The 22,994-nt window shown below is 50.3% G+C and overlaps 1 protein-coding gene across 1 annotated transcript; it reads left to right on the plus strand.

Annotated features, from left to right (window-relative positions):
• The first annotated feature begins 2,843 nt into the window (after positions 1 to 2,843).
• Positions 2,844 to 22,904, plus strand: GDAP1L1 (ganglioside induced differentiation associated protein 1 like 1). Its single transcript, XM_053573793.1, has 6 exons — positions 2,844 to 3,123; positions 11,852 to 12,044; positions 13,065 to 13,238; positions 16,192 to 16,289; positions 17,033 to 17,147; positions 22,534 to 22,904. The coding sequence occupies exons 1-6, from the start codon at positions 2,944 to 2,946 to the stop codon at positions 22,875 to 22,877; spliced, it is 1,104 nt and encodes a 367-aa protein (XP_053429768.1). The 5' UTR covers positions 2,844 to 2,943; the 3' UTR covers positions 22,878 to 22,904.
• The last annotated feature ends 90 nt before the right edge of the window (positions 22,905 to 22,994 follow it).

The following is a 22,994-nucleotide window of genomic DNA, read 5'->3' on the forward strand; positions in this document are numbered from 1 at the left end:
AAAGGTATAACCCAGTTATAACCTAAGAATAGGGGGGAGGGGGGCAGAGAGAGAGTGGTGGGATTACACCTGTGGTGCATCTTACAAGGGTATATGTGAAACTTAGTAAATGTAGAATGTAAATGTCTTAACACAATAACGAAGAAAATGCCAGGAAGGCTATGTTAACTGGTGTGATGAAAATTTGTCAAACGGTCTATAAAACCAGTGTATGGTGCCCCACGATCACATTAATGTACACAGCTATGATTTAATAATAATAAAAAAAGAACTTCTGTGTCTCTTCCTCTTTTTATAAGGACTAGAGCCTTATTGGGTTAGGGCCTCACCCTTACAACCTCATTTAGCTTTAATTACTTCTTTTTTTTGAGAGAGAGAGAGTCTCACTATGTCACCATCGGTAGAGTGCAGTGGCATCACAGCTCACAGTAACCTTCAACTCTTGGTCTTAAGCGATTCTCTTGCCTCAGTCTCCCAAGAAGTAGCTGGGACTACAGGCGCCCGCCACAATGCCTGGCTATTTTTTGGTTGCAGTTGTTTAGCTGGCCTGGGCCGGGTTCAAACCTGCCACCCTCAGTGTATGTGGCTGGCGCCAAGCCCTTAATTACCTTCTTAAAAGCCCTATCTTCAAATATAGTCACCTTAGGGGTTAGGGATTCAATATATTAATTTGAGGGAACACAATTCAGTCCATAACAGAAGGAAAACCAGAACCTCCAATTAAACAAAATAAAAAACAAAAAACTCCATTCATAATCTCCTCTTACCCTTCTTTGCACCCACCCCAATATAGCCACATAACTATTATTGAGCTTTAGTTGACTATCCTTCTATAACTTATATGTTTTAAAAATTGAATTGTACATATTTTTTGAAAACATATGTTCTTATACATTGTAAGCATTTCAATAACCTAAACTAAATAGACTTTTTAGGGCACCTATTATAATTGTTACCTGTTTTTAAAATCCATACATATCAAAAAAAATAAAAAAAAATCCATACATATCATGACATCTTCCTTTCTCATGTTTAGTGAATGTAAGTTATTCCAAGTTATGGATATACTCTATTTTTTCATCTCATCTCCTATTGTCTGGACACTTAAATGTCCATTTTCTATGGACATAGTGTCTTAGACTTGTGCTAATAATAATTTCATCCATCTGAGCATCAGTTTTGTCATGTGTATTGTCAGGATAATAACAATATCTATCTCAGTTAAGATAATATTGGTAAAGCGCTTAGCACGGTATGTGGCACATAAAAAACTCTCATAGCATTTATTACAGTTACTATCAATTTGTACAAACTTGAATACCTAGCCAATTGTTTCCACAGGGATAAATTCTTAAAAAGTCAAATTCCAAGATCAAAGCATAGGCACATCTGAAAGACTTTTGCCAAATTTTCCTCCTGAAAGACCAGGAAAATCCCCAATCTATTGTCTGAAATGGATTTTTGGGGGGGTGTGTGTCTGTGTCTGTCACCCTGGGTACAGTGCTGTGGCACCATAGCTCACAGCAACCTCAAATTCTTGGGCTTGAGCCATCCTCTCGCCTCAGCTTCCTGAGTAGGTGGGACTACAGGCATGCACCATCATGCCTGAACCAGGGAGGCTAATGTAGCAACTAGGACTTAATAAAAATGTAGCTTCCTGGTAACCAAGGAAGCAAGAGAATCCTATGGCCACAGAACATTTGTTACCTGGTAGAGGAAGGACGCTGATTCCTTACCAGCCCTGCTTACACTCCTGGGGAGTGCCCAGGAGTAGAATGACCAGGTGGGGGCTTCGAAGCTTATCTTCCTATTATAACTATTTGCATCTGCTGTCTCTGGGTCTGCTTTTGTATTGGCTCAATGCTAAATAAATTGAAACGCAGTATGAGGGAATTATGGGTGTATCAGGAACATCATGTAAAGTTCCCATGCACGTATCCTGAAGGATACACTCTATGGCGGTGAAGACATTATAGGCTTTCTTTGGGCTCATCTGGTTATGCGCTGGTCTCCCAGGTGAGAGTGTGACCTTGGACCAATGACTTGACATCTCTGAGCCTCACCTTCCCCATCTAGGAAAAATGATTATTGGGCAGATGAAATGAGAGGATGTGTGTAAACTGCTCAGGTTGAGAAACGCTGTCTGTGCTGTTGTTTCTATCACTATCATAACCTTATGGCCAGAATACAGACTCTGGAGCAAAACTGCCTAGGTTCAAGTCAGCTCCATCACATGCGGGCTAGATGACCTTGGGCAAGGTCACTTAGCCGCTTTGTGCCTCAGTTTCCTTCTGTGTAAAATGAGGCTGATAGGATTGTTATGAGGGTTAAATGAGTGGATGGTTGTGAAGCCCCTGGAACAGGGCCCGGGCGCACAGTAAGCACTAGGACTAAGTGCTTGCAAAATAAATGATAGTTTGTTCCCTTCTGCCCCTAGAGACCCTTCAGGGGAAAACTTAGAAAATAACAGTTTCAAAAGTGAGAGGAGTTATTTTCAGACAGTAATTTCTAAAAGGAATAGATGTCTATAACCACGATTGTCCTAAGAGGTATCTGCTTTTTGGAAGATTGTAAGGCACCAGTGCACGCGTTGATAATGGTGGAGTCTTTGGCAGGTGACCGGTCGGATATGAGCTGTTTTGGGGGCCCTGCCCCCTGCCCTGAGGCTCCATGCACCCTTGCAGGGAGCCTGACAGAGCTGGTGGCTTTTCTGGTGCAGACCAGGGACAAACCTGAGGGTGAGGGGCGATGGGGAGGGAAGGAGCTCCCGGGATCCCCTAGCCCTTCCCCCCACCCCACCCCCACCCCCCGCGTGAGTAATGACATTCACAGAGGAGGGAGGGAGACCGGCAGCTCGGCGAGGCCATGTGATGCTGGGCGCGAGAGAGCCGCTGCCGCTGTCGCCGGAGCCTCTTCCTTTCCTCGGTCGGATTGAGGGCTGTCATGGCGACCCCCAACAACCTGACCCCCACCAACTGCAGCTGGTGGCCCATCTCGGCGCTGGAGAGCGATGCCGCCAAGCCGGTGGAGGCCCCCGACGCGCCCGAGGCGGCCAGCCCCGCCCATTGGCCCCGGGAGAGCCTGGTTCTGTACCACTGGACCCAGTCCTTCAGCTCGCAGAAGGTACAGCCCGCGGCGCCGGGAGCGGGGCGCGCATGGGGGCCGGGCGGCTGGGGGGAGCGGACCCCTGCAGCTCGCGGGGTCTGAAGGCGGTGAGAGGCTTCAGCGTGAGGGTGAAATCTGGGCTTTGGGGGGGCCCCCGAGGACGAGGACGTGGAGATACAAGGGTGCTCTCCCGAGAGGTGACCGGCCCTGCTGGGCCCCAGAAGCACAACCTCCAGTTCTGGGAGCATCCATTCTGCCTGTTTCCCTCCCAGAAAAACCCGGTCTCTTGAGGGGCTGAAAAGAGAGACAAAGGCAAGAGGAAGGGGTTGGGCACTTCTGAGAAGGCGGCCTGTCGTGGGGCTGCAGGGAGGAGGAGAAGCGCTTCCTGGGGTCAGACTCGCAGGCCAGCCTCGGGCCCTCCCTCCGCGCTGCTGTCCTGGACACTGCAGACCCCCAGGTCACAGCTCCTCTGCCCCTCTTTCCGGGCTGCGGGCCTCCTTCTGCTTGAGGCTTCGAGGGTCTGTCCCCAGTCGTCACCTACCCGACCCCCCTCTTGAACTGAGAAGGAAGGAGTTAACCCATCCCCTCAGACCGGCTGGGCTCAGCCCATCAAATCCGTGTTGCTCTTAAAGACACAGAGTGGCTCTGCCCCTTAGACCCTTCTCAGACCCAGGGGAGCTGGGGGGAAATTGGAAATCCAGTCTGGTGCTGAGTTTCAGGGCTCCAGCTTTCTGGCGGTAAGGCCATGTACTGCGTCCCTAAGACAGGGACGCCATCTGCCACCCCAGGCGGCTTTCCGGGGCCCGGATTCAGCACCATGGCCAGGGCCCACAGGAGGGTCCCGCCGAGGCCTGCGCCGCACCTGCTGCCTGATCTTCCTGCTCCTTTTCTTCCTGGAAGGTCCTTTTGTTCCAGTCACTCGTTTTCCAGATGGAAAAACAGATTCCGTGGAAAGAAATGGCCTTGGAACCAAAAGACCTGGGTTTGAGTCTTGGTCCAGGCTTAGTTTCATCATCTGGAAAGTGGGATAATAATAATAGCTACTTCTAAGCACGGGTTGTTGAAGAAGCAGTGTAACTTAGTGTTCTAGGCTGGCACTGTTTAAACTTGAGCATGCATGAGAATCACTAGGTGATCCTGGTTAAGGCTGGATTCTACCCCAGAGATTCTGATTCTGTAGGTCTGGAGTGGCACCCAAGGTGCTGCCTTTCCACCGGGCCACTATGGGATGCTGATGAAGCTGGTCCACTGATCACCCTTTGAGTGCCCCAGTTTAGAATATAAACTCTGAGGCCAGATAGTCCCCAGTGGGAGAGCCATCCTCCCCACTACTCACTGTAAAGCATTAGACAGGTCATCCTGTCTCTTCAAAGCCTCAGTTTATCAATCTGTGAAATGGAGCTAATGAAGTAACTTCCTCAGAGGGCTATTATGAGGATGAAATGTGACAGGATGCACAAAAAATTGCTGATAGCAGTGCCTGACAAGAGGTTAAGGCTCTGCTAATAATGGGTGTTATAAGGTTATTAAAACTCTAGGTAAAGGAGGGGCCAAGTTTAGCCAAGGTCATAGTGGGACTGGGACTCGTCCTCAAATTCTGCACATATTTGCTGACCACCTACCACGGCAGGCTTGTGGAAAGGGCTGGGGGTTTGGAGATGAATCAGACTGACCTTCAGATTCCAGAACCTCTTCCCACCTAGAATCTCAAGAATCAGGCCTCAGTGGCTAGGACCAGAGGGCAGGGCAGAAGTACCTCCTAGAACCATGCTGATGGAGCCTCCTGCTCTTCCCCACTAGAATATTTTCTATTCAGCTTGAGGTAGCCCCTTAGTCAAGGCTAGGACTATATAGTACAACCCCTCTTTTGACCAAGTTTCTAATCAAGCTAGCCTGGGGGGACCTCCCCTGTCGTGGTCTTCTCCCTGCCTAGGGGCTCATTGTAGATTCTAGAAGCAGTGTAACTTGGCAGAAAGAGCATGATCTTGGCAGTCTGATAGTCCTGGGTTCCATTCTCATCTTGGATACTTCTTGGCTGTGTGACCTTGGGCAAGTCACTTCACCTCTCTGTGCTTCAATGTTGTTATCTAGGAAAGAGGACTTTTACACCTAACTCTGCAGAGTTCTTGGAGAATTTAGAGTACATAGGCTTATGTTAAGTGCCTGGTGTGTGGTATGTGCCTAGCAGGGAGGTTTTCTTCCTTCCCTCCGGTCCCAAAGGGCCTTGCCGGCATGAAGGTGACAGCCCCCATCATGAAGCATGTGAGAAGCCCTGAATGGCACATGGACTATTAATAGTGGGAAACAGCCACTTCTAGGATAGTGGTTCCATCGGGCATCTAGGGACCATTACAGACCTGGAGGGCAGCAGGACAGTGTGGAAATCCAGGACCCAGAATCTGGGGCCAGAATGCCTAGGATTCAATCTCAGCTCTACTACTGACCAGCTAAGTGATTACTGCACAACCTCTCATGGCTCAGATATCCACATCTGTAAACTGAGGCTATTATTAGTGCCCCACAACAGGATGGTTGTAAGGATTCAGCAAATGTTCCCATGCAAATCACCTACCATAGGGCCTGGCCATAGAAAGTGCCAGTTAAGTGCTGGGTGCTATTATAAAGATATGGATTTTGGATTCAGCCACACATGAGGTCAAACCTTACCCTGCTACTTCCCAACTGTGTGACTTTGTAAAAGTGTCTCCCCTTCTCTAAGTTTGGTGGTAATTGCAGTACCTACTTCAGAGGGTTGGGAAGACTGAGTGATATCATGCACGTTCCCATACTCAGCACGGTGCTTTAAAAAACTGCATACTATAGCCAGGCGTCATGCTAGGCGCCTGTAATCCCAGCTACTTGGGAGGCTAAGGCAAGAGAATCCTTTAAGCCCAACAGTTTGAGGTTGCTGTGAGCTGTGATGCCACAGCACTTTACCTAGGGCAACATAATGAGACTCTGTCTCAAAAATAAATAAAAAATAAAAATGGCACACTAATAATGAACTTCCAAGCACCATCACAAGTGATGGTTTGGAGCCACAGGGTTTAGAGAAGCTCTAAATGCATTGTATAAATGTTAGTGTGCTTCTGAGGCTGTTCCTGCCCCCAGCCTCCTCCTCTTTTGTAGGGAGGAATGAGCTTGGGAGGCAAAAAAATGCAGGGAAGTCAAGAGACCAAGATTCTCTAGACCAACCGGCTGTACAACTGACCCTCCTGGTCTTCAGTTTTCTCGACAGGAACAAGGACTAGACACTTGATATGACCTGCTGCCCTCCAGCCCCAGGCTGGAGGAACTGCCCTACTTCTCTGTGCCCCCTCTGTCCTCATACCTGCCAGCTCTTCAAAATCAACAATCAAGATTGCTACTTCCCAGCTGTGTGTCTTTGAGCAAATCGCTTACTATCTCTGTGCCTGTTTGCTCTTTTGTAAAATGAGGGTACTAGTAGGTACCAGTACCTACTTCACTGAGTTTTGTAAGGATTTAGAGTTAAACACGGAAAGCCCTTAGAACAGTGCCTCACACAGAAGTGCTATATAAGAGTTTACTGTTATGGGTGGCGCCTGTGGCTCAGTCGGTAAGGCGCCAGCCCCGTATACCGAGGGTGGCGGGTTCAAACCCGGCCCCAGCTGAACTGCAACCAAAAAATAGCCGGGCGTTGTGGTGGGCGCCTGTAGTCCCAGCTACTCGGAAAGCTGAGGCAAGAGAATCGCTTAAGCCCAGGAGTTGGAGGTTGCTGTGAGCTGTGTGAGGCCACGGCACTCTACCGAGGGCCATAAAGTGAGACTCTGTCTCTACAAAAAAAAAAGAGTTTACTGTTATTATTGCTGTTATCTCCACCAGAGTGAGTCTCGGAGGGCCATCCCTGCTCCCTGAAGCAAGCCTGGTTCAAGGTTCCCTTACCCCTCCTTCTCAAGGTCTGCCCTGTCTTGAGTGTATATGTGGGGGACCCCTGGCCCAGCCTTCAGCCCCCAGGTCCTCACACCCAAGTGTGGCAGGAGGGAATCAAGAGGAGAGGAATGACCTCTACTTCCCACCCTGGCCTTGCCTTTTGAACTCTTGGGCACTGGCCCCTGGCCTTGTCCAGGCTGCCCTTGACCACTTATCACCTTTCCCCACCCCAGAGGAGACCCAGAGATGAGAGCTGATGGTGGCAACGACACAGCACATCTTGTTACCTCTCTGCTCATAAGCCTGCAGTCACTCTCCAAGCCCCTTCAGGAAACATCTAGAGTCCTCACAATGGCCTCAGACACCTGTAGGGTCTTAACCTTGCTTTGGTCAGGATTCAAGTTGGAGGAAGCCTCTGGATCCTTCTCAGAATAATGTCTTCAATTGCATAAAATAAAATTTATAGGATTTTTAGGTTAGAAAGCAAACCAATCTTATTGAAGCATAGCATTACATGTATTATTACATAATAATACATACTATTATAAATTAACTCCTCTATATAACACAACCTAGTGGCAGATCTGATAACTACTGTCATACTGAAGTCGTGATGAGTATGCATGATATTTTGAGGTAACTGTAACAACTGCAAAGTGATGAAAATATCTGATTCCTGGTGGTGACAATATTGCAGGCACAGCTAACACTACCATACTTTTATCGCCTACATTCATAATTGAAGAGAATGCTGATTGTCAGTTTGAGATGACTGAAAATAAACATGTAATTTTCCCATCTAAGTTCAAGGACTCCCTGAATTGATTCATAGACCCCTTGGCCCAGGAGTGTTGATCAAAAGCCCCCACACATGATCCTGTCTGCTTCTCTCCTCCCTGTCTGTCCCATACCCTGCTGCAGCTATGTGGATATATTCACTGTCACTCCGATGTCTGATGTGTTTAGGGGCTTTGCACTGTCTGTTCCTGCAGCCTGGAGAGCTTTTGCCCACATCCTGTGTGGATCACTTCAGGCCTTTGCTCAAATGCCACCTTTGCGAGAGGGCTGCCCTAACAGACCACCCAAAAAATGCCTCTGTCACCTTTACACTCTAGCACCTGATTCCCCTTCCCCACTGTAGTTTTTCTTTTCTCTGAGGCACTCCACAACTTTTGACAGACTGAATCATTTTAACTCCTTATCATCTGTCTGACCCCACTAAGTGTCAGTTCCCTGAGAGCCAGGATCTTTATTTTGTTCATTGGCACTCAGAACAAGACCTAGCACATTGTAGGCACTCAATAAATAAGTTTTAGAAAGCGATGAATTTGTAAATATAAAGCATTATATTTTAAAAGTATATTAAAAATTAGCTAGGTATTATGGCAGGTGCCGACAGATCTAGCTACTCAGGAGATTAAGGAGGAGAATCGCTTGAACCCAGGATTTTGAGGATGCTATGAGCAAGGCTAATGCCATGGCACTCTAGCATGGGTGACAGAAACTCTGTCTCAAAAAAAGAAGGTATATTTAAGAAAACTGCTCTTTAAAAAAATCTATTAATTTCGGGGCGGCGCCTGTGGCTCAGTCGGTAGGGTGCCGGCCCCATGTACCGAGGGTGGCGGGTTCAAACCCGGCCCTGGCCAAACTGCAAACCAAAAAATAGCCGGGCGTTGTGGCAGGCGCCTGTAGTCCCAGCTACTCGGGAGGCTGAGGCAAGAGAATTGCTTAAGCCCAGGAATTGGAGGTTGCTGTGAGCTGTGTGAGGCCACGGCACTCTACCGAGGGCCATAAAGTGAGACTCTGTCTCTACAAAAAAAAAAAAAAAAAATCTATTAATTTCTTTTTAAATGGTATTTTAAATAAATTGGGGCTCAGAGATGCTAAGTGTCTTTTACAAAGTCATACTGCAACTAAATGGCTGGGCAGAGATGCCAACCTAGGTGGCGTCTTCCAAACAAGGGCCTGGGTGAGGAGGGACAGTGCCTAACCCATAACAGTGCAACACCCATGGGTGATTTTCCCACAAGGAAAATGGTTTACCCAGAGATGGCTGATGTCTGGTCATGCTGAGTGGTGACCACTTCACTCTGATCCAACCTCCGGGAGGCAGAGATGGCAGATGGCCTTGGTGGCTGCTTGCCCTTCCCTTGGGCTTGACTTCCTCTCTGGGTCTCCCTCCCCCACAGGGTGACACATGGCCTGCAGCTCAGCTAAAGGTGAAGGTCTCCTTGGCCACCTGCCAGGATGACCCTGAGGCAGCTCCAAGCAGGATTATTGTACTCTAAAGATAGTCCCCTCCCCAGACAGCAGCCACACCTGACACCTTCACTGGAGCTCCAGGCTAGAAGGAAGGCCAACTTTCTGGACCTGCCAAGGGCAAAGACATGGTTTGGTCTCTGTTTCCATTCGTTCAGAGCTCCCAGTTCTGCTCAGAGGTTGGAGGGCCAGGCTGAGGCCCCAGGATGCCAGGGCTGGCAGGGATAAGAAAAGGGAGCCATTTGTTCCAGCTGAACTCCAGAGCACAGGCCACCCATAAGCTCAAAATACATACCTATATGTCCTCTCACTCTTGCACACTCATGCTGACACATGCACACACACAAGGCCCACACTCACAGGCACACACCCCCTCACACCCACATTCATGCAATACTTACACATACACTTGTCCTTGCACACCACACTCACGCTCACACAGGCATGCACACTCACTTGCTCACTCATACACACACTCAAACAGATGCCACCCCAGTGTGCTGCTCACTCTCTGCAACATTTCCTCCCCTCTCTCAGACAGAACCAGCAGTTTCCTCCCACTGCCAAGGGCAGAGGCAGAGCCAGCCCTGCCTTCTGCATGGTCGTGAATGTAGTAGTGTCAGCTCCCAGCGTGGCTGCAGGGCTCTCCATGACAGAGAGTCCAGGACCTTCATTTGCTGATGAGAGAAAGGATGCTCAGAAAGGGCAGTGATAGAGCTAAGGTCACACAGTATTGGTGTGGCACGTCCTAGCCCAGAGGCTCTGCCTGCACCACGGGCCTCACCTAGGACCTGCTTTGGGCTGATGGAGCAAATAAATCTATGACTGAGTTTCAGGTGTTCAGAGGTAAATTACCTCTTTACAGTCCACAGAGCAAAGGGAGGGTTCGTGTTAGCTGTGAGGATGGGGCATCAAGCAGGGGTGCAGGGCAGTCTGTGTGCCTGAATAATGTTAGTGATGCTAGAACCCCTGTATTGCTGGGACTCTATCCACATCACTCCATATCCACCCCATGCCAGCCTTGAAGGAGTGGATTCCATTCCTTACTTCACACAAACTTGAAATCAGAGAGAGAAATCAAAAACTTGAAACTTGGACTTGTCCAAGGTCACATAACAAATAAGCAGTGGAGCTAGGCTTCACATTAGGTCTGTCTGCCTCTAAAACCTGGTTTAATACAAGTAGCTAAGACACAGTACCTGTACTGTGTGCCAGGCACTATTCCACAGAGACATTTAATCTGCACAATAGCCCTCTGAGGAAACTGCTGTAGGATTCCTATTAGGAGGGGAAACTGAGGCACAAAGACGTAAAGCTACTTATAAAGCCAAGTCATCCAGCAAGTATGTGCTAGAGCTGGGATTTGAACATACCCAGTGCGAGGTTCTGCCTACAACGCCATGTTGTCTTTTGGGAGTGCTTAACTCCTAGTGTCCAGCAGGGGTACTGGGGATGCCCAGTTCCGGGAGCTACCATCTCATGTGTGTCTGGAGACCCTGATTTGTGAAGGGAATAAGCCTTTGCTTCTCTCAGAGATGCCCTCCCTCTCCCCTGGACTGGGGCCAAAAGGTAGGGAGAAGAGTGTAGGACTGAAGCCACTTGTCATCCTCTTGCCCGAGGACCTTGGACAAGCCCATCCTTCTTTCTGAGTCTCAGTCTACAGGTAGAGGGCAACTAGACTAGGAGGTCTCTAACTATGTTCTAGCTCAGAAATATCAGGCTGAGTCAGGAGCATGCCCCAGTCTCAAGGCTGTCTGTTAACTTCTACCAGCTCAAATGTTTGTCTGGACCCCTCTAGAAACATAAGGAAAGACTCAACAGAAGGCAGGCCCAGAACTACCTGGAAGGAGCTCTCAGGGAAGAGAGCACTCATCTGGGGTCAGGAACTTGGCTTCCAGTTTTAAGTCAGCTGCTGGATTGCTGGGTGACTTTGGATAGGTTACTTACCCTCTCTGGCTTTAGCTTTCTCATCAAGAAAAACAGAGCAATACTCCTTCTCCTAGGGGGTTATTTTGTGTATCCAACCAGGCTGCTAGATGAGAAGGTGTTTGGGAACAACAGAAGGCTCCACCGATGTTGGCAAATTATTTTTCACCCCCGCTTTGTCCAAATAATTTGAGAAATTTAGCTATTGATTATGATGATGATAAGAACTTCTGTGAATTTCCTGGCCAGATCCACACCTGGAGGCCAGGCTGAGTGTCCAAGTCGTGATAATGATAATCATAAATAGAGTCCCACCTATGTGCCAGATATTCTGTTGGTATTGTTAATACTCCCATTTTACAAATAAGGAACCGAAGCTCAGAAAGTTTAAGGAATTTGCCCACGCTCACACTAGGAATCCTATCCCAAGTGTATGAAACCCCGCCGCTTAACCACCAGGCGGCGCTGCTGCTTGCCTCCCGAGCAGTGCTCTGTTCCTCCCACCACCAGGCGTACGCCCTGGGAGATACAGCCCCAACCAGAAAGCCCAAGAGTGGGCTGAAAGCAACAGTGTCCCCTCCCCCACCTCTGACCTCCTCTCCCGCACGCCCCGCCAGGGCAGTGTGCCCTGTGCCGCCCGCCTGCCCCACTCTGACCCTGGCGCCTGCAGGTGCGGCTGGTGATCGCCGAGAAGGGCCTGGCTTGCGAGGAGCGGGACGTGAGCCTGCCACAGAGCGAGCACAAGGAGCCCTGGTTCATGCGGCTCAACCTGGGCGAGGAGGTGCCTGTCATCATCCACCGTGATAACATCATCAGCGACTACGACCAGATCATCGACTACGTGGAGCGCACCTTCACAGGAGGTACGGCTGCTACCGCCACCCAATGCCATCGGCTCAGACAGGGCACACCCTTCCCACCCGCGGCCTCGGGAGGTCTGGGGAGACTCGCTGGGGCTACGGGCAAAGACGGTCTCCCCTGTAGGAGACACAGGGCTCAGATGCCCCCCCAGCAACCACAGAGCCACAGGCACAACCACAGGTCCCTGGGGACCCCAGACTCAGGCCCTTGATACTCCAGGGAAGAGGCATGGCCAGACACCCTCTAGGAGTGCTGGGGTAAAGGCCCCCTTCCCCAGGAACTCTGGAGTCACAAGCATAGCCACAGACCCTCAGGAGCCCCCTGGACATGAGCAGGACCCAGACTCCTTTCCAGGTCCCCACAGACAGAACCCAGATCTCCCACAGGACCTGGGAAAAGGCAAGACCCAGCACTTTCCCCCTCCAGGCCTCAGACTCCCCATAGATAAGATCTCAGACATCCAGGAACCCCACAGAAGAAGTACAGGGCCCAGACACCTCCAAACAGAGGCAGTTAGTTCCCAGACACTCCAGAACCCCCAGACCCAGGCAGGGCTCAGACACCCCAGAATGCTGCAGACAAGAGGCAGAGCCCAGAAATCCCCAAGCCCCACAGACAAGTGTAGGGCCCAGACACCCCTGAGCCCTGCCTCTGTCCTCTCCCTCCTTCAGCATTTCTGTAGGCCCAGCCTGTGCTACTCACCTACCACGGAGGCAACGCTTGGGCGGGGATCAGGGCCCAGAAATGTACTGTTGAAAAAAATATGAATTAGCTGCCAACATGTAGAAATCAAGGCAACCTGAGTTTTAATCACCCAGGTTGCCAGCTTTTCTTGAAATCCGGCAACATTGGACCCAGACTCCCACAGGGCAACAAGTCTGAAGCTGAGAGAGGCTGCCCCTCAGGGGGACAGCATGGGCCCAGGCATCTGGGTGGAGACATCTTGGGTTCAGAGTGCTAGAGGGCCGTGGCCTTGGCAGGGCCCTCCACTGCCCAGCCCAGCCCCTGTCGGTGTCCCACAGAGCACGTGGTGTCCCTGATGCCCGAGGTGGGCAGCCCGCAGCACGCACGGGTGCTGCAGTATCGGGAGCTGCTGGACGCGCTGCCCATGGACGCGTACACACACGGCTGCATCCTGCACCCTGAGCTCACCACCGACTCCATGATCCCCAAGTATGCCACGGCTGAGATCCGCAGTGAGTGCTGGGGTGGCCGAGAGAGCCCCTTCCCTTGCACCCTCGTGGTTCCATTCTTCCTTTCAAGGGGAGTCCTCCCTCCTGCACCTTGTGCTCCCACTCCAGGGGCTCGCTCTCTGTCATCCCGGTCTTCCTCCTCCTCTCCCTGGTGCCTTCTCCAGGTGACCCCGCCTTTCTCTGCATATCTAGGGATTCTGACTCTTTGCCTCCTGCTGGCTTTTTCTACCCTTTTCTCTCTGGCCTTCCATCTCTTTCACCCTGTTTCTAATTGTCTCTCTCCTCCTCTGCCAGTCTCTCTCTCATTCCCCTCCCCTGCCCCTGGCTCTTATCCTGCCATCCCATACAAAGTCTATGGGCCTGTCTGTCCCTCACCCCCACCCCAAGGCTTGTTTTGTCCAACCAGAGCTGGGGAACTTCCTCCCAGGAGTCCCAGCCACATACCCTCAGGGTCAAGGCCCTGGGAGGGACACCAACAAACAGGGCTGTGGTTGGTGGCCAAGGATACTGAGTGACCCCAGGTTGGGGCAATAGTCCCCACCCCATCTAGTGTGCTACTATTGATGTGCTTAAAAGGGGGTTAAATGGGTACACAGGTTCTTGCAATGCAAGGATTATTTCTAGAAGGAGGCACCAGACGCTGCCAACAGTGCCTGCCTTTGGGGAGCAGAACTAAGAGACTACAGGTGCAGAGCAGAGAGATTTAATTTTACTGTATATTCTCCAATATTGTTTGAATTTTCAACAAATATGCATATGTAACCTGTTCAAAAATAAATTAGAGAACTTTTAAAACCTAATACCAATCAGTTATGAGCAGGGGAGCAGGGAAGCAGTGGGACCATGGGGAAGCCCACCCCAGCTTCTGGGGCACAGGAGGCTTCTGAAACGCAGCAACAACCAGAACTGAGTAGCAGGTGGAAGGGAAAGACAAGAGAGAATCAGTCCAATTTGGTGGACAGAAGGAAGTTGAGTGTGGTGGGACGGTAGCCCCAGGTAGATGGGAGTGGTCAGGGAGTGAGTCTAGGGACGTCTGGCAGAATCAGGATTTTATCCAGAAAGCAGTGGAGAAACAGCGATGGGAAGTGACATGGTCAGATCTGCATGCTACAAAGATCATTCCCCAGAGGGAAGAATGGATGGGCAGTTACGGGCCACAACTGTTACATAGGTGAGCAAAATTTGGGACCTGGATGAGGACAGAGGCAGTCTCATTGCTTCTGGGACACACTTCCAATCCTGCTCTGAGTTGTTGGAAGGTGCCTAAAAGTCAGTGAGTCCAGAGCAGGCCCAGCCACCATCCCCCTTCCAGGAGGTAGAGAGGATCTCCAGGCTCCAGCCAGCTGAGGGAGGGCCAGGGGACTCACAGGAAACAGAATGAGTACAAGCCAGGCTACAGCAACCCTCAACTCCTGTCATCAGCCAGAGGTCTTCTCTCAGCCTGGCCTGCTGTCCTGGGATCTAAAGAGAGCCACATGGACAGCCCAAAGTGACCAGCAGGAGGGAAGATGCTGTCCTTGACTTTCATATTCATAAAACATAAATGAGACTTAATATAGCCCCGATGCTGAAAGAGCTGGGAATGTGTTTACTGGGGTTTACATCAGGCCAAGTGGGGTGGTAGGTGATGAAATCTCAGACAATGGAGCTGAACAACTGCAATGACCCATTCCATTCATTCCTTTATTCATTCATTCAACACTCGCTGGGCTCCCGCTCTGTGTCAGGCCTGTGCTGGGTTCTAAGGGGACAGAGATGAATCTGACATAGCCACTGCTCTCCAGAAGCTCAGCTTCTAGTGAGAGACATAAACACGTACATCTAGGGATAACCACATTAGCATCAACATTCCCATATACAGCAAGCAGTATAGGCTGTGCACTGCACAAGTCCAGGGGCACATTAGTCACATCAACTACAAGGTTAATAGGGTTGTGCCATGGCAGTGTACACTGGGGAACAAAGGCACTGAGTGGTCATATCTCCTAGAGGATGAGGAAGGGCTTCATGAAAGATCCTGCAGCTGGATCTAGAAGGTGGATTTCAGGAATAGAGGATAAGCCTGTTCCAAGAGAAAGAAGTAGTGTGAGCAAAAGCCTGGAGGTTTGGGACAGTCCGGCACAATCTGGGAATAGTTAAGCAATTGGAGTGGCTGAAATGTACCCTTCAGGGACAGAGACACTTGGGGGAACTCAGTGAAAAATGGAACAGGTGAAAGGGAGACCTTGCAGGCTCTCTTAGGGCAAATTGAGGATCTGGGACATTATCAGAGGGCAGGAAAGAACCAGGCTGGGTTCTAAACAGCGAGTGGAGTGGCCACTTGTGTGTTTGCTGAACTGTCTCTCTGGCAGAGGTGGGGAGGAGGGCTTGCAAGGCAGAGAGAGGCAGTGATAGAGCTGGAACTGACCGGAGGAGGTTTAATGTGAGAAAACATGAGAAAGATGGAGGAGGAAGGTCAACAGCCCTGGGCCTAGTTTGCTGTAGGGAGGAGAGAGAGGGAGGAGTTGAGGACAAATCCCAAGCATGGGGCTTGAACTTCATGCGGGGTGGGGGTGGGGAGAGGGCGCGCTGCAGTTTGGGAAGACGGCAGGAGGAGAGGCAGGTGCTGGAGGGAAGAGGACCAGGACCAGGGTCTGGGTACTGTCCATCTTTGGAACCCCTCCCCCTCCTCCTTGGTGAGCTCTCCTGGCCCCTGGGTCCCTCCCAGTAAGTTCAGTCTTTGTTAGACATTGGCCATGCCATGTGCGGGGTTTTTCTCCCACTAACCTGAGCCTTGGGCAAGCTGCTAGCTCACCTGTCCCTTGTAGGGGAGCCTTCAATGTCCTCTACATGCTGCCCACTGCTGTGGTGCTTCTCTCACCAGTGTTTGGCTGGAACCTCCTTCCAGTTGTGTGAGGGACGTGATTGGGAGGCTCTAGCTCTCAGAGGGACAGGACCTTTCCTATTCTCTCCCCAGGACATTTAGCCAACGCCACCACAGACCTCATGAAATTGGACCATGAAGAGGAGCCCCAGCTCTCCGAGCCCTACCTTTCTAAACAAAAGAAGCTCATGGTGAGGCTGCCAGGCCACATTTTCCATGGAAATTAACTGGGAAGAGCTGGTTCTAAGTAAAGGATCTGATGATGACATGAAGCAAGACAACCAGTGGCTGGTGCTTCTAACCCTCCCACCTCTGTCACTTACTGGCTATTAGACCCTGGGCAAGCCACGGCTGCTCTGGGACCTCAGTTTCATCAGGGGTTAGGCTGTGTCCCTAAAAGCAGAGCAGTGAGTAGAGGTTTGTGGAGGTATCAAGGGAGTGCTCAGAGGAGGAGCCAGGAAGGATGGGCGGGATGGGAAGGGAGGCAGCCAAGTGTCATCTGACCTCCAGGAAGCTCTGGAGCTTAAACAGTGCCCCCAAATTGGTCCATCTGAGGCAAGGGGGCAGCCTGTTATACCCATATTATTAGTGATCGGCTACAGATCATCTGGGAAGAGGGGTAACCTCCTAAGTCTTTCTGAGCAAGGCAGTTCCTCTTTGGTTGAAGGCAATTCTTGGAGAAGCAGCTGTGTGCCACTAGACCAATCTCCCAGCAGCTGGGTGTGTAAGTGCACCAGCTCCGTGAGAGGGACCCAAGCAGGACAGCCCATCTCTGGGGAGTGTTGTAAGCACCAGATGAAGGTGCTTTGTGACAGTGGGTCATCCTATGCCCTGGGGGATATTTGGAGGCTAGGTTTGAAGAAGGGGGTTAGCAAAGCTCCTTCCATCCCGGGACACCCTGGCTCAGCTTCTCTGACTCCTGTCCTGCCCCCAGGCCAAGATCTTGGAGCATGATGATGTGAGCTACCTGAAGAAGATCCTCGGGGAGTTGGCCATGGTGCTGGACCAGATAGAGGCCGAACTTGAGAAGAGGAAGCTGGAGAACGAGGGTGGGTGCCAGCCCTGGGGACGGTGCGAGCTGCAGCCCACCCCACCCCTGCTCCTTCCCAGCCTTTTTTCCCCCCCAAAGATCTCAGAAGACTTCCCAAGTGGTTAGGATCATGGGCTACGCAGTCAGATAGACCTAGATTCAAGTCCCAGCTTGGCCACTTATTAGCTGAGTAAACCATGGGTCAGGCGCTCACTTCTTTGGACCTTAGTTTCCCATCTATAAAATGAGACTAATAATAAGACCTAGCTCAGAGAGCTGCTGAGACACCATGTGAAATATTACATGGAGAGTGCTTAGATCAGGGCTTGGCACATAGTAGGTGTTTAATTAAGGTCGGTGAAGATAATGTGGTGGTGGTGACCACTACCCACCATACCATCTCACCTGCCCTGCTCCTTGATCTGCATCCAAACATCTACAACTCACCTAGACTCTCCGACCTTGACCCTTCCTCCTTCCAGGTGGGTCTCCAGACCCTGACATGCCAGCTTCATTCCCACCGCCACACCTTTGCTCCTGCAGCTGCTCCCTCCTGGAGTAATCTCCCCACATTCTCTGCCTCATTTTCGCCTATCACACACCAGTCACACACCACAAGAAGAGCTTTGCCACAGCTCTTCTTCGGATTTCATTCTGGACCTTTGTATCTAGCTCTGGCTTTGGAGATTTGTCAGTCTTGCCTCCTCAACAGTGCAACTTTATGGAGCACACAGCTCTCTGTGCATCTGTCTATGTGAATGGGAAGGCCACAGAGCCCAGGGTCAGAGCGGGATCAATTGGAGTTAGAGTTCCAGCTGCTCTGCCTGTAGTCTGTGACCTTGGACAGATGGCTTTCCCTGTTGGAGCCTCAGTCTCCTCATCTGTAAAATGAGATGGTGATAATACAATTTGAAACCTTAACCCCATCTTGCTGGACTCCTGTGAAAAATGGAAAGCGCTCAGCACAGCGCCTGGCACATTACTTACTTAATATCTGTGACAGCTAACAGCAGGCACATTCTCCAGGTGAGAAAATTTACACAGCTCAGGGCAAGAACAGATTTCCTCTCCATCGGTCCAGTGTTCTTTCCAGCATCTCACAACTGATACCACAAACACAAGACACATGCAGAAACCTCATGTCCCAAATAGGGACAATCGTCCCTACTGATGCCAGCTGCCTTAAATCCTTTCTGGAAAAAACATAGTATGACTAAGTGATGAAAAACAGTACACACCTCAAGGAGAACTTTCCTGATTCTAGCAGAGGAGGAGCCATCACAGGAGAGCTCTCAGTGCTTCTGAGACTGGCTTTGGGATCAGTCTCAGCTCTGCCCTTCTCTCACGGGGCGACCTTGAAACTCAGGTGTATGTTATTGATTCATGCATTAGTGTGTCAGGGCTGCTGTAACAAAAATACCACAGCCTGAGTGGCTTAAACAGCAGAAATCTATTATCTCATAGTTCCAGAGCCTAGAAGTCCAAGATCAAGGTTCTGGTGGGGTTGGCTTCTCCTGAGGTCTCTTTCCCTGGCATGCAGGCAGCTGCTATCTTGCTGTGTCCTCACATGGCCTTTCCTCTGTGCTGCACACTCCTGGTGTCTTTGCATGTCCAAATTTTCTCTTATAAGTACATCAGTCACACTGAATCACGGCTCACACTGACCTCCTTATTTTAACTTAATCATCCCCTTATAGGTCCAAAGACAACCACATTTTTTTTTTTTTTTTTGTAGAGACAGAGTCTCACTTTATGGCCCTCGGTAGAGTGCCGTGGCCTCACACAGCTCATAGCAACCTCCAACTCCTGGGCCCAAGCGATTCTCTTGCCTCAGCCTCCCGAGCAGCTGGGACTACAGGCGCCCGCTACAACGCCCGGCTATTTTTTGGTTGCAGTTTGGCCAGGGCCGGGTTTGAACCCGCCACCCTCGGTATATGGGGCTGGCGCCTTACCGACTGAGCCACAGGTGCCACCCGACAACCACATTTTGAAATACTGGAGCTTCGGGCTTCAACCTGTGAATTTTGAAAGTAACACAATTCGGCCTATAAAAATGTATCTATTTAACAACACTAACTGTGTGTCACGCACTCGTCTAATTGTTTCACAAATTTCAACCACTTAATCCCCATAATACTTGTAGGATGTAGGTAATATTAGTGATCCTGTTTAACAGATGAGGAAACTAAGGCACAGAAAGGTTTAGTAACTTTTCCAAGGTCCCATAGAAGTGGTAGAGCCTGGACTCAAACTTCAGCTCCTGGAGTCTGAATTCTTGGCCCTAGCTGTGGGTTCTCATTTCTTCTATAAAAGGGAGATAAAACGAGTGCCTACTTCCCAGGGCTGGTGTAACACTTAATCCCCATAATACTTGTAGGATGTAGGTAATATTAGTGATCCTGTTTAACAGATGAGGAAACTAAGGCACAGAAAGGTTTAGTAACTTTTCCAAGGTCCCATAGAAGTGGTAGAGCCTGGACTCAAACTTCAGCTCCTGGAGTCTGAATTCTTGGCCCTAGCTGTGGGTTCTCATCTCTTCTATAAAAGGGAGATAAAACGAGTGCCTACTTCCCAGGGCTGGTGTAAGGATCAGTGAGAAAAGACACGTCGGGCTTAGCACAGCACCCAGTGCATAGTATGGAAGTGTAAGTATTAATTGGTGTCATGATCAGGGATACACAGAATCTGACCTGTGTGGTCAGAGCTGATAGCCCAGAGAACACATATTCCCGAGGGAGATTTCTACACAGGGAGGAGCCTGATCCTAACCTCTGACCTGACATCTTCTGAGAGGAAACTGCATCACATGGCCCCATGGTGACATGACAGATTGTTCAAGATGGAGAAGTGTCAATAGTTCTATGTCTCTGGGTGGGGGGGGGAGGGGGAGGCAGATCCCCCAAGAAGGTGACTATGGGTTTTAAAGGCCTAGCTGGGCCCACTTGGCCTCTGTTGTTCATTTACCCACCAGGATGCCTGAACCTGAACTGGGGGTGGGTGGGGGGCACTCACACTCTCCGCTTCTCCCCTGTGGGCAGAATGCAGAGCTGGTAGGTATTATCAATGTCATGCCACAGTTCAGAGCCCTTGCGTGAAACTAGATGATAAGAATGCAGGTTTCTGATCAACTACCCTCTAGCTCTGTGACCTTGCAGAATTTGCTGTACCTCTCTGAGCTCTTCTGCAAGATGTATAGAATAATAGAATCTGACAGTGAGGATTCATGAAGACAGGAAGTGTTGAGCACTTTGCACAGTATTAGGCTCAAGACATTATGCCTTCGAAACAGTAGTTTTTTTTAAAAAAAAAAATGACTATTACCATTCTTTCTCATTCATTTATTCAAATATTTACCAAATACCTACTGTGTGCCAGGCCCTAGGGATAAGATTATGAGCAAAACCCAACACTGTTCTTGTTCTCATGGAGTTTACAATCTTGGAGAGGAAAAAGACATCAGTCAGGGGATCCCGTAAGTAAACACAGAATTACCAATACCGGTAAGTGTCAAGATCAACGATAAATAAGCACGACAAATTGGATGGAGTTTCTTTAAGGAGGCGACATTCAAAGTGAGATGAGAAGGAGCCTAGTGAAGAGCAGAGGAGGTGGGTCCCAGACTGAGGGATGCTCTGAGGAGGGAGAGTGCTGGGACCTCTCAGCTGTCAGACGACCACGGGGAGACTCACGGTGGCGAAAGTGACATGAGTGAGGCCAGAGGGAGTGAGAGAGGATGAAGTGAGGTCTTGGGCCCCAGAGCCTGTATTGACATGTTTAGATTTTATACGAAAGACTGTGAGAAATCTTTGGAGAGGTTTGAGAGGTGGATTGTTTCAGTTAGATTTTGCTGCATGACAAACTACTCCAAATCTGAGTGGCTTAGCAAAAGAACCTTTTATTTGCTCCTGCTTTGTGGCCTGGCAGTGTAGGCTGGGCTCAGCTGGGGCGGCATGCCTCTGTCCCACAGGGGATGACTGAATTCACTTCTCTTTGTGGCCGGTGGGCAGTTGGTGGCTCATTGGCTTGTGTGCGGTTGGCTGGCTGTCAGCAGGGCCAGTGGAGGTACCTGCACCACAAGCCGCCTGTCACCCTGAAGCCTAACCCAGGCTCATTCACGGAGCGGTGGTTGCAGCGAGAGAACAAAGTCCCGACATGAAAATCCTCCGTAAGCCTCTGCTTATGTCACATTACTGAAGTCCATGTGCTAAAGCAAGTGACCTAGCGAAGCCCAGATGAAAGAGGTGGAGATTTAGTCTCTACTTCTTGGTGGCTAGAGCAGTCAAGCCATGCTCCAAAGGGACAGGGGGTGTGCACTGGGAATGGGAAGGGCTTGTGGCCATTGTGGCAGTCTACAAAGGGGTAAGGTCTTCCCAGCCTATGTTTAAGAGCACGAAATACAGCCCTTACTCAACTTGGCTCCACCGCAGGGAGGAGTCTACCGAGTAATTCATGGGTATACTTCGAAACTACCACACCTGCCCTGGGACTCGCCCATGGTGAGGGGACTCAGCAAAGTGACTGAGCACTGGCCAGTGAGGTGGGAGGACCCTTGTGTCATAGGAGTCGAGAAAGGATTACATCTTAAGGAGGCAGAATGGTGTCTGATGCTGCTAGGAAATGTATGTACACCAGAACAGGAAAGTGTCCCCTGGGTTCCTGCCATGGATGTGGGTGGTGGGAGCTTCATTGGAACATGGGGGCAAAAGCCAGATTGGAGTAAACTGAAGAGAGAATGGGAGGCGAGCAATGAAAGTGGTGAATGTGGCACCTCTTTTGCAAGCAGCGTGGCTGTAGAAGGGAACAGAGAATGGAGTGGTGGCTGAGGAAGGACGTGGGGTTCCAGGAGGAGCTGTTTTAAGATAGGTGATGCACAAGTGTATTCTCACGCTGGTAGAAAATGTGCCTGGCGAGGAGGAATTGATGGTGCCAGATGGCCATGCAAAGGCCAGGGCATCCCAGGAGAACACAGAGGACACCTACAAACTGGGTGGCTTGAAGAGGAGTCCCTTACAAATGCAGGGACTCCACAAGGCAAAGATCAGTGCTCAGGCCTAGGGCCATGGTCATGAGGTCATGAAGACAGAAAAATAAGCCAGGCATTGTGGCAGGCTCCTAGAATCCCAGCTATTTAGGAGGCTGAGACAGGAGGGTCACTAGAACTGAGAGGTGAGGAGTTGGAGGTTCCTATGAGCTATGACACCATGACACTCTAGCCTGGGCAACAGAGTGAGACTCTGTCTCAAAAAAAAATAAAAAAGAGAGAGAAAATAATAATAACAGAGGTAGTATAAAGATATGGCAAAAGTCATTGAAGTTGGACAGGAATGAATGACCCTTAGGAAACATGCAGGGGACAGCAGACAAAGGCCAGAAATCCACCCCATCCCTCTTCTCTCCCACCCTAGGGCAGAAATGTGAGCTGTGGCTCTGCGGCTGTGCCTTCACCCTCGCGGATGTCCTCCTGGGAGCCACCCTGCACCGCCTCAAGTTCCTGGGACTGTCCAAGAAATACTGGGAAGATGGCAGCCGACCCAACCTGCAGTCCTTCTTTGAGAGGGTCCAGAGACGCTTTGCCTTCCGGAAAGTCCTGGGTGACATCCACACCACCCTGCTGTCAGCTGTTATCCCCAACGCATTCCGGCTGGTCAAGCGGAAACCCCCCTCTTTCTTCGGGGCCTCCTTCCTCATGGGCTCCCTGGGCGGGATGGGCTACTTTGCCTACTGGTACCTCAAGAAAAAATACATCTAGGGCCAGGCCTGGGGCTTGGTGTCTGACTGTTGGTGTCTCTGTGCTGTGTGATTCCCAACAAGCTCTCCATAACTCACTGTCTCATGAACATGCGGACAGCCATCCCCACCCCTCGTG

Source organism: Nycticebus coucang, chromosome 21 (assembly GCF_027406575.1).
Source record: "Nycticebus coucang isolate mNycCou1 chromosome 21, mNycCou1.pri, whole genome shotgun sequence".
Classification (NCBI taxonomy): domain Eukaryota; kingdom Metazoa; phylum Chordata; class Mammalia; order Primates; family Lorisidae; genus Nycticebus; species Nycticebus coucang.

Coding starts and splice junctions, on each gene's coding strand:
- GDAP1L1 (XM_053573793.1), top strand. CDS start 2,944: ATGGCGACCCCCAACAACCTGACCCCCACCAACTGCAGCTGGTGGCCC. Junction 3,124..11,851: donor AGTCCTTCAGCTCGCAGAAG/GTACAGCCCGCG, acceptor TGGCGCCTGCAG/GTGCGGCTGGTGATCGCCGA. Junction 17,148..22,533: donor GAGGAAGCTGGAGAACGAGG/GTGGGTGCCAGC, acceptor CTCCCACCCTAG/GGCAGAAATGTGAGCTGTGG.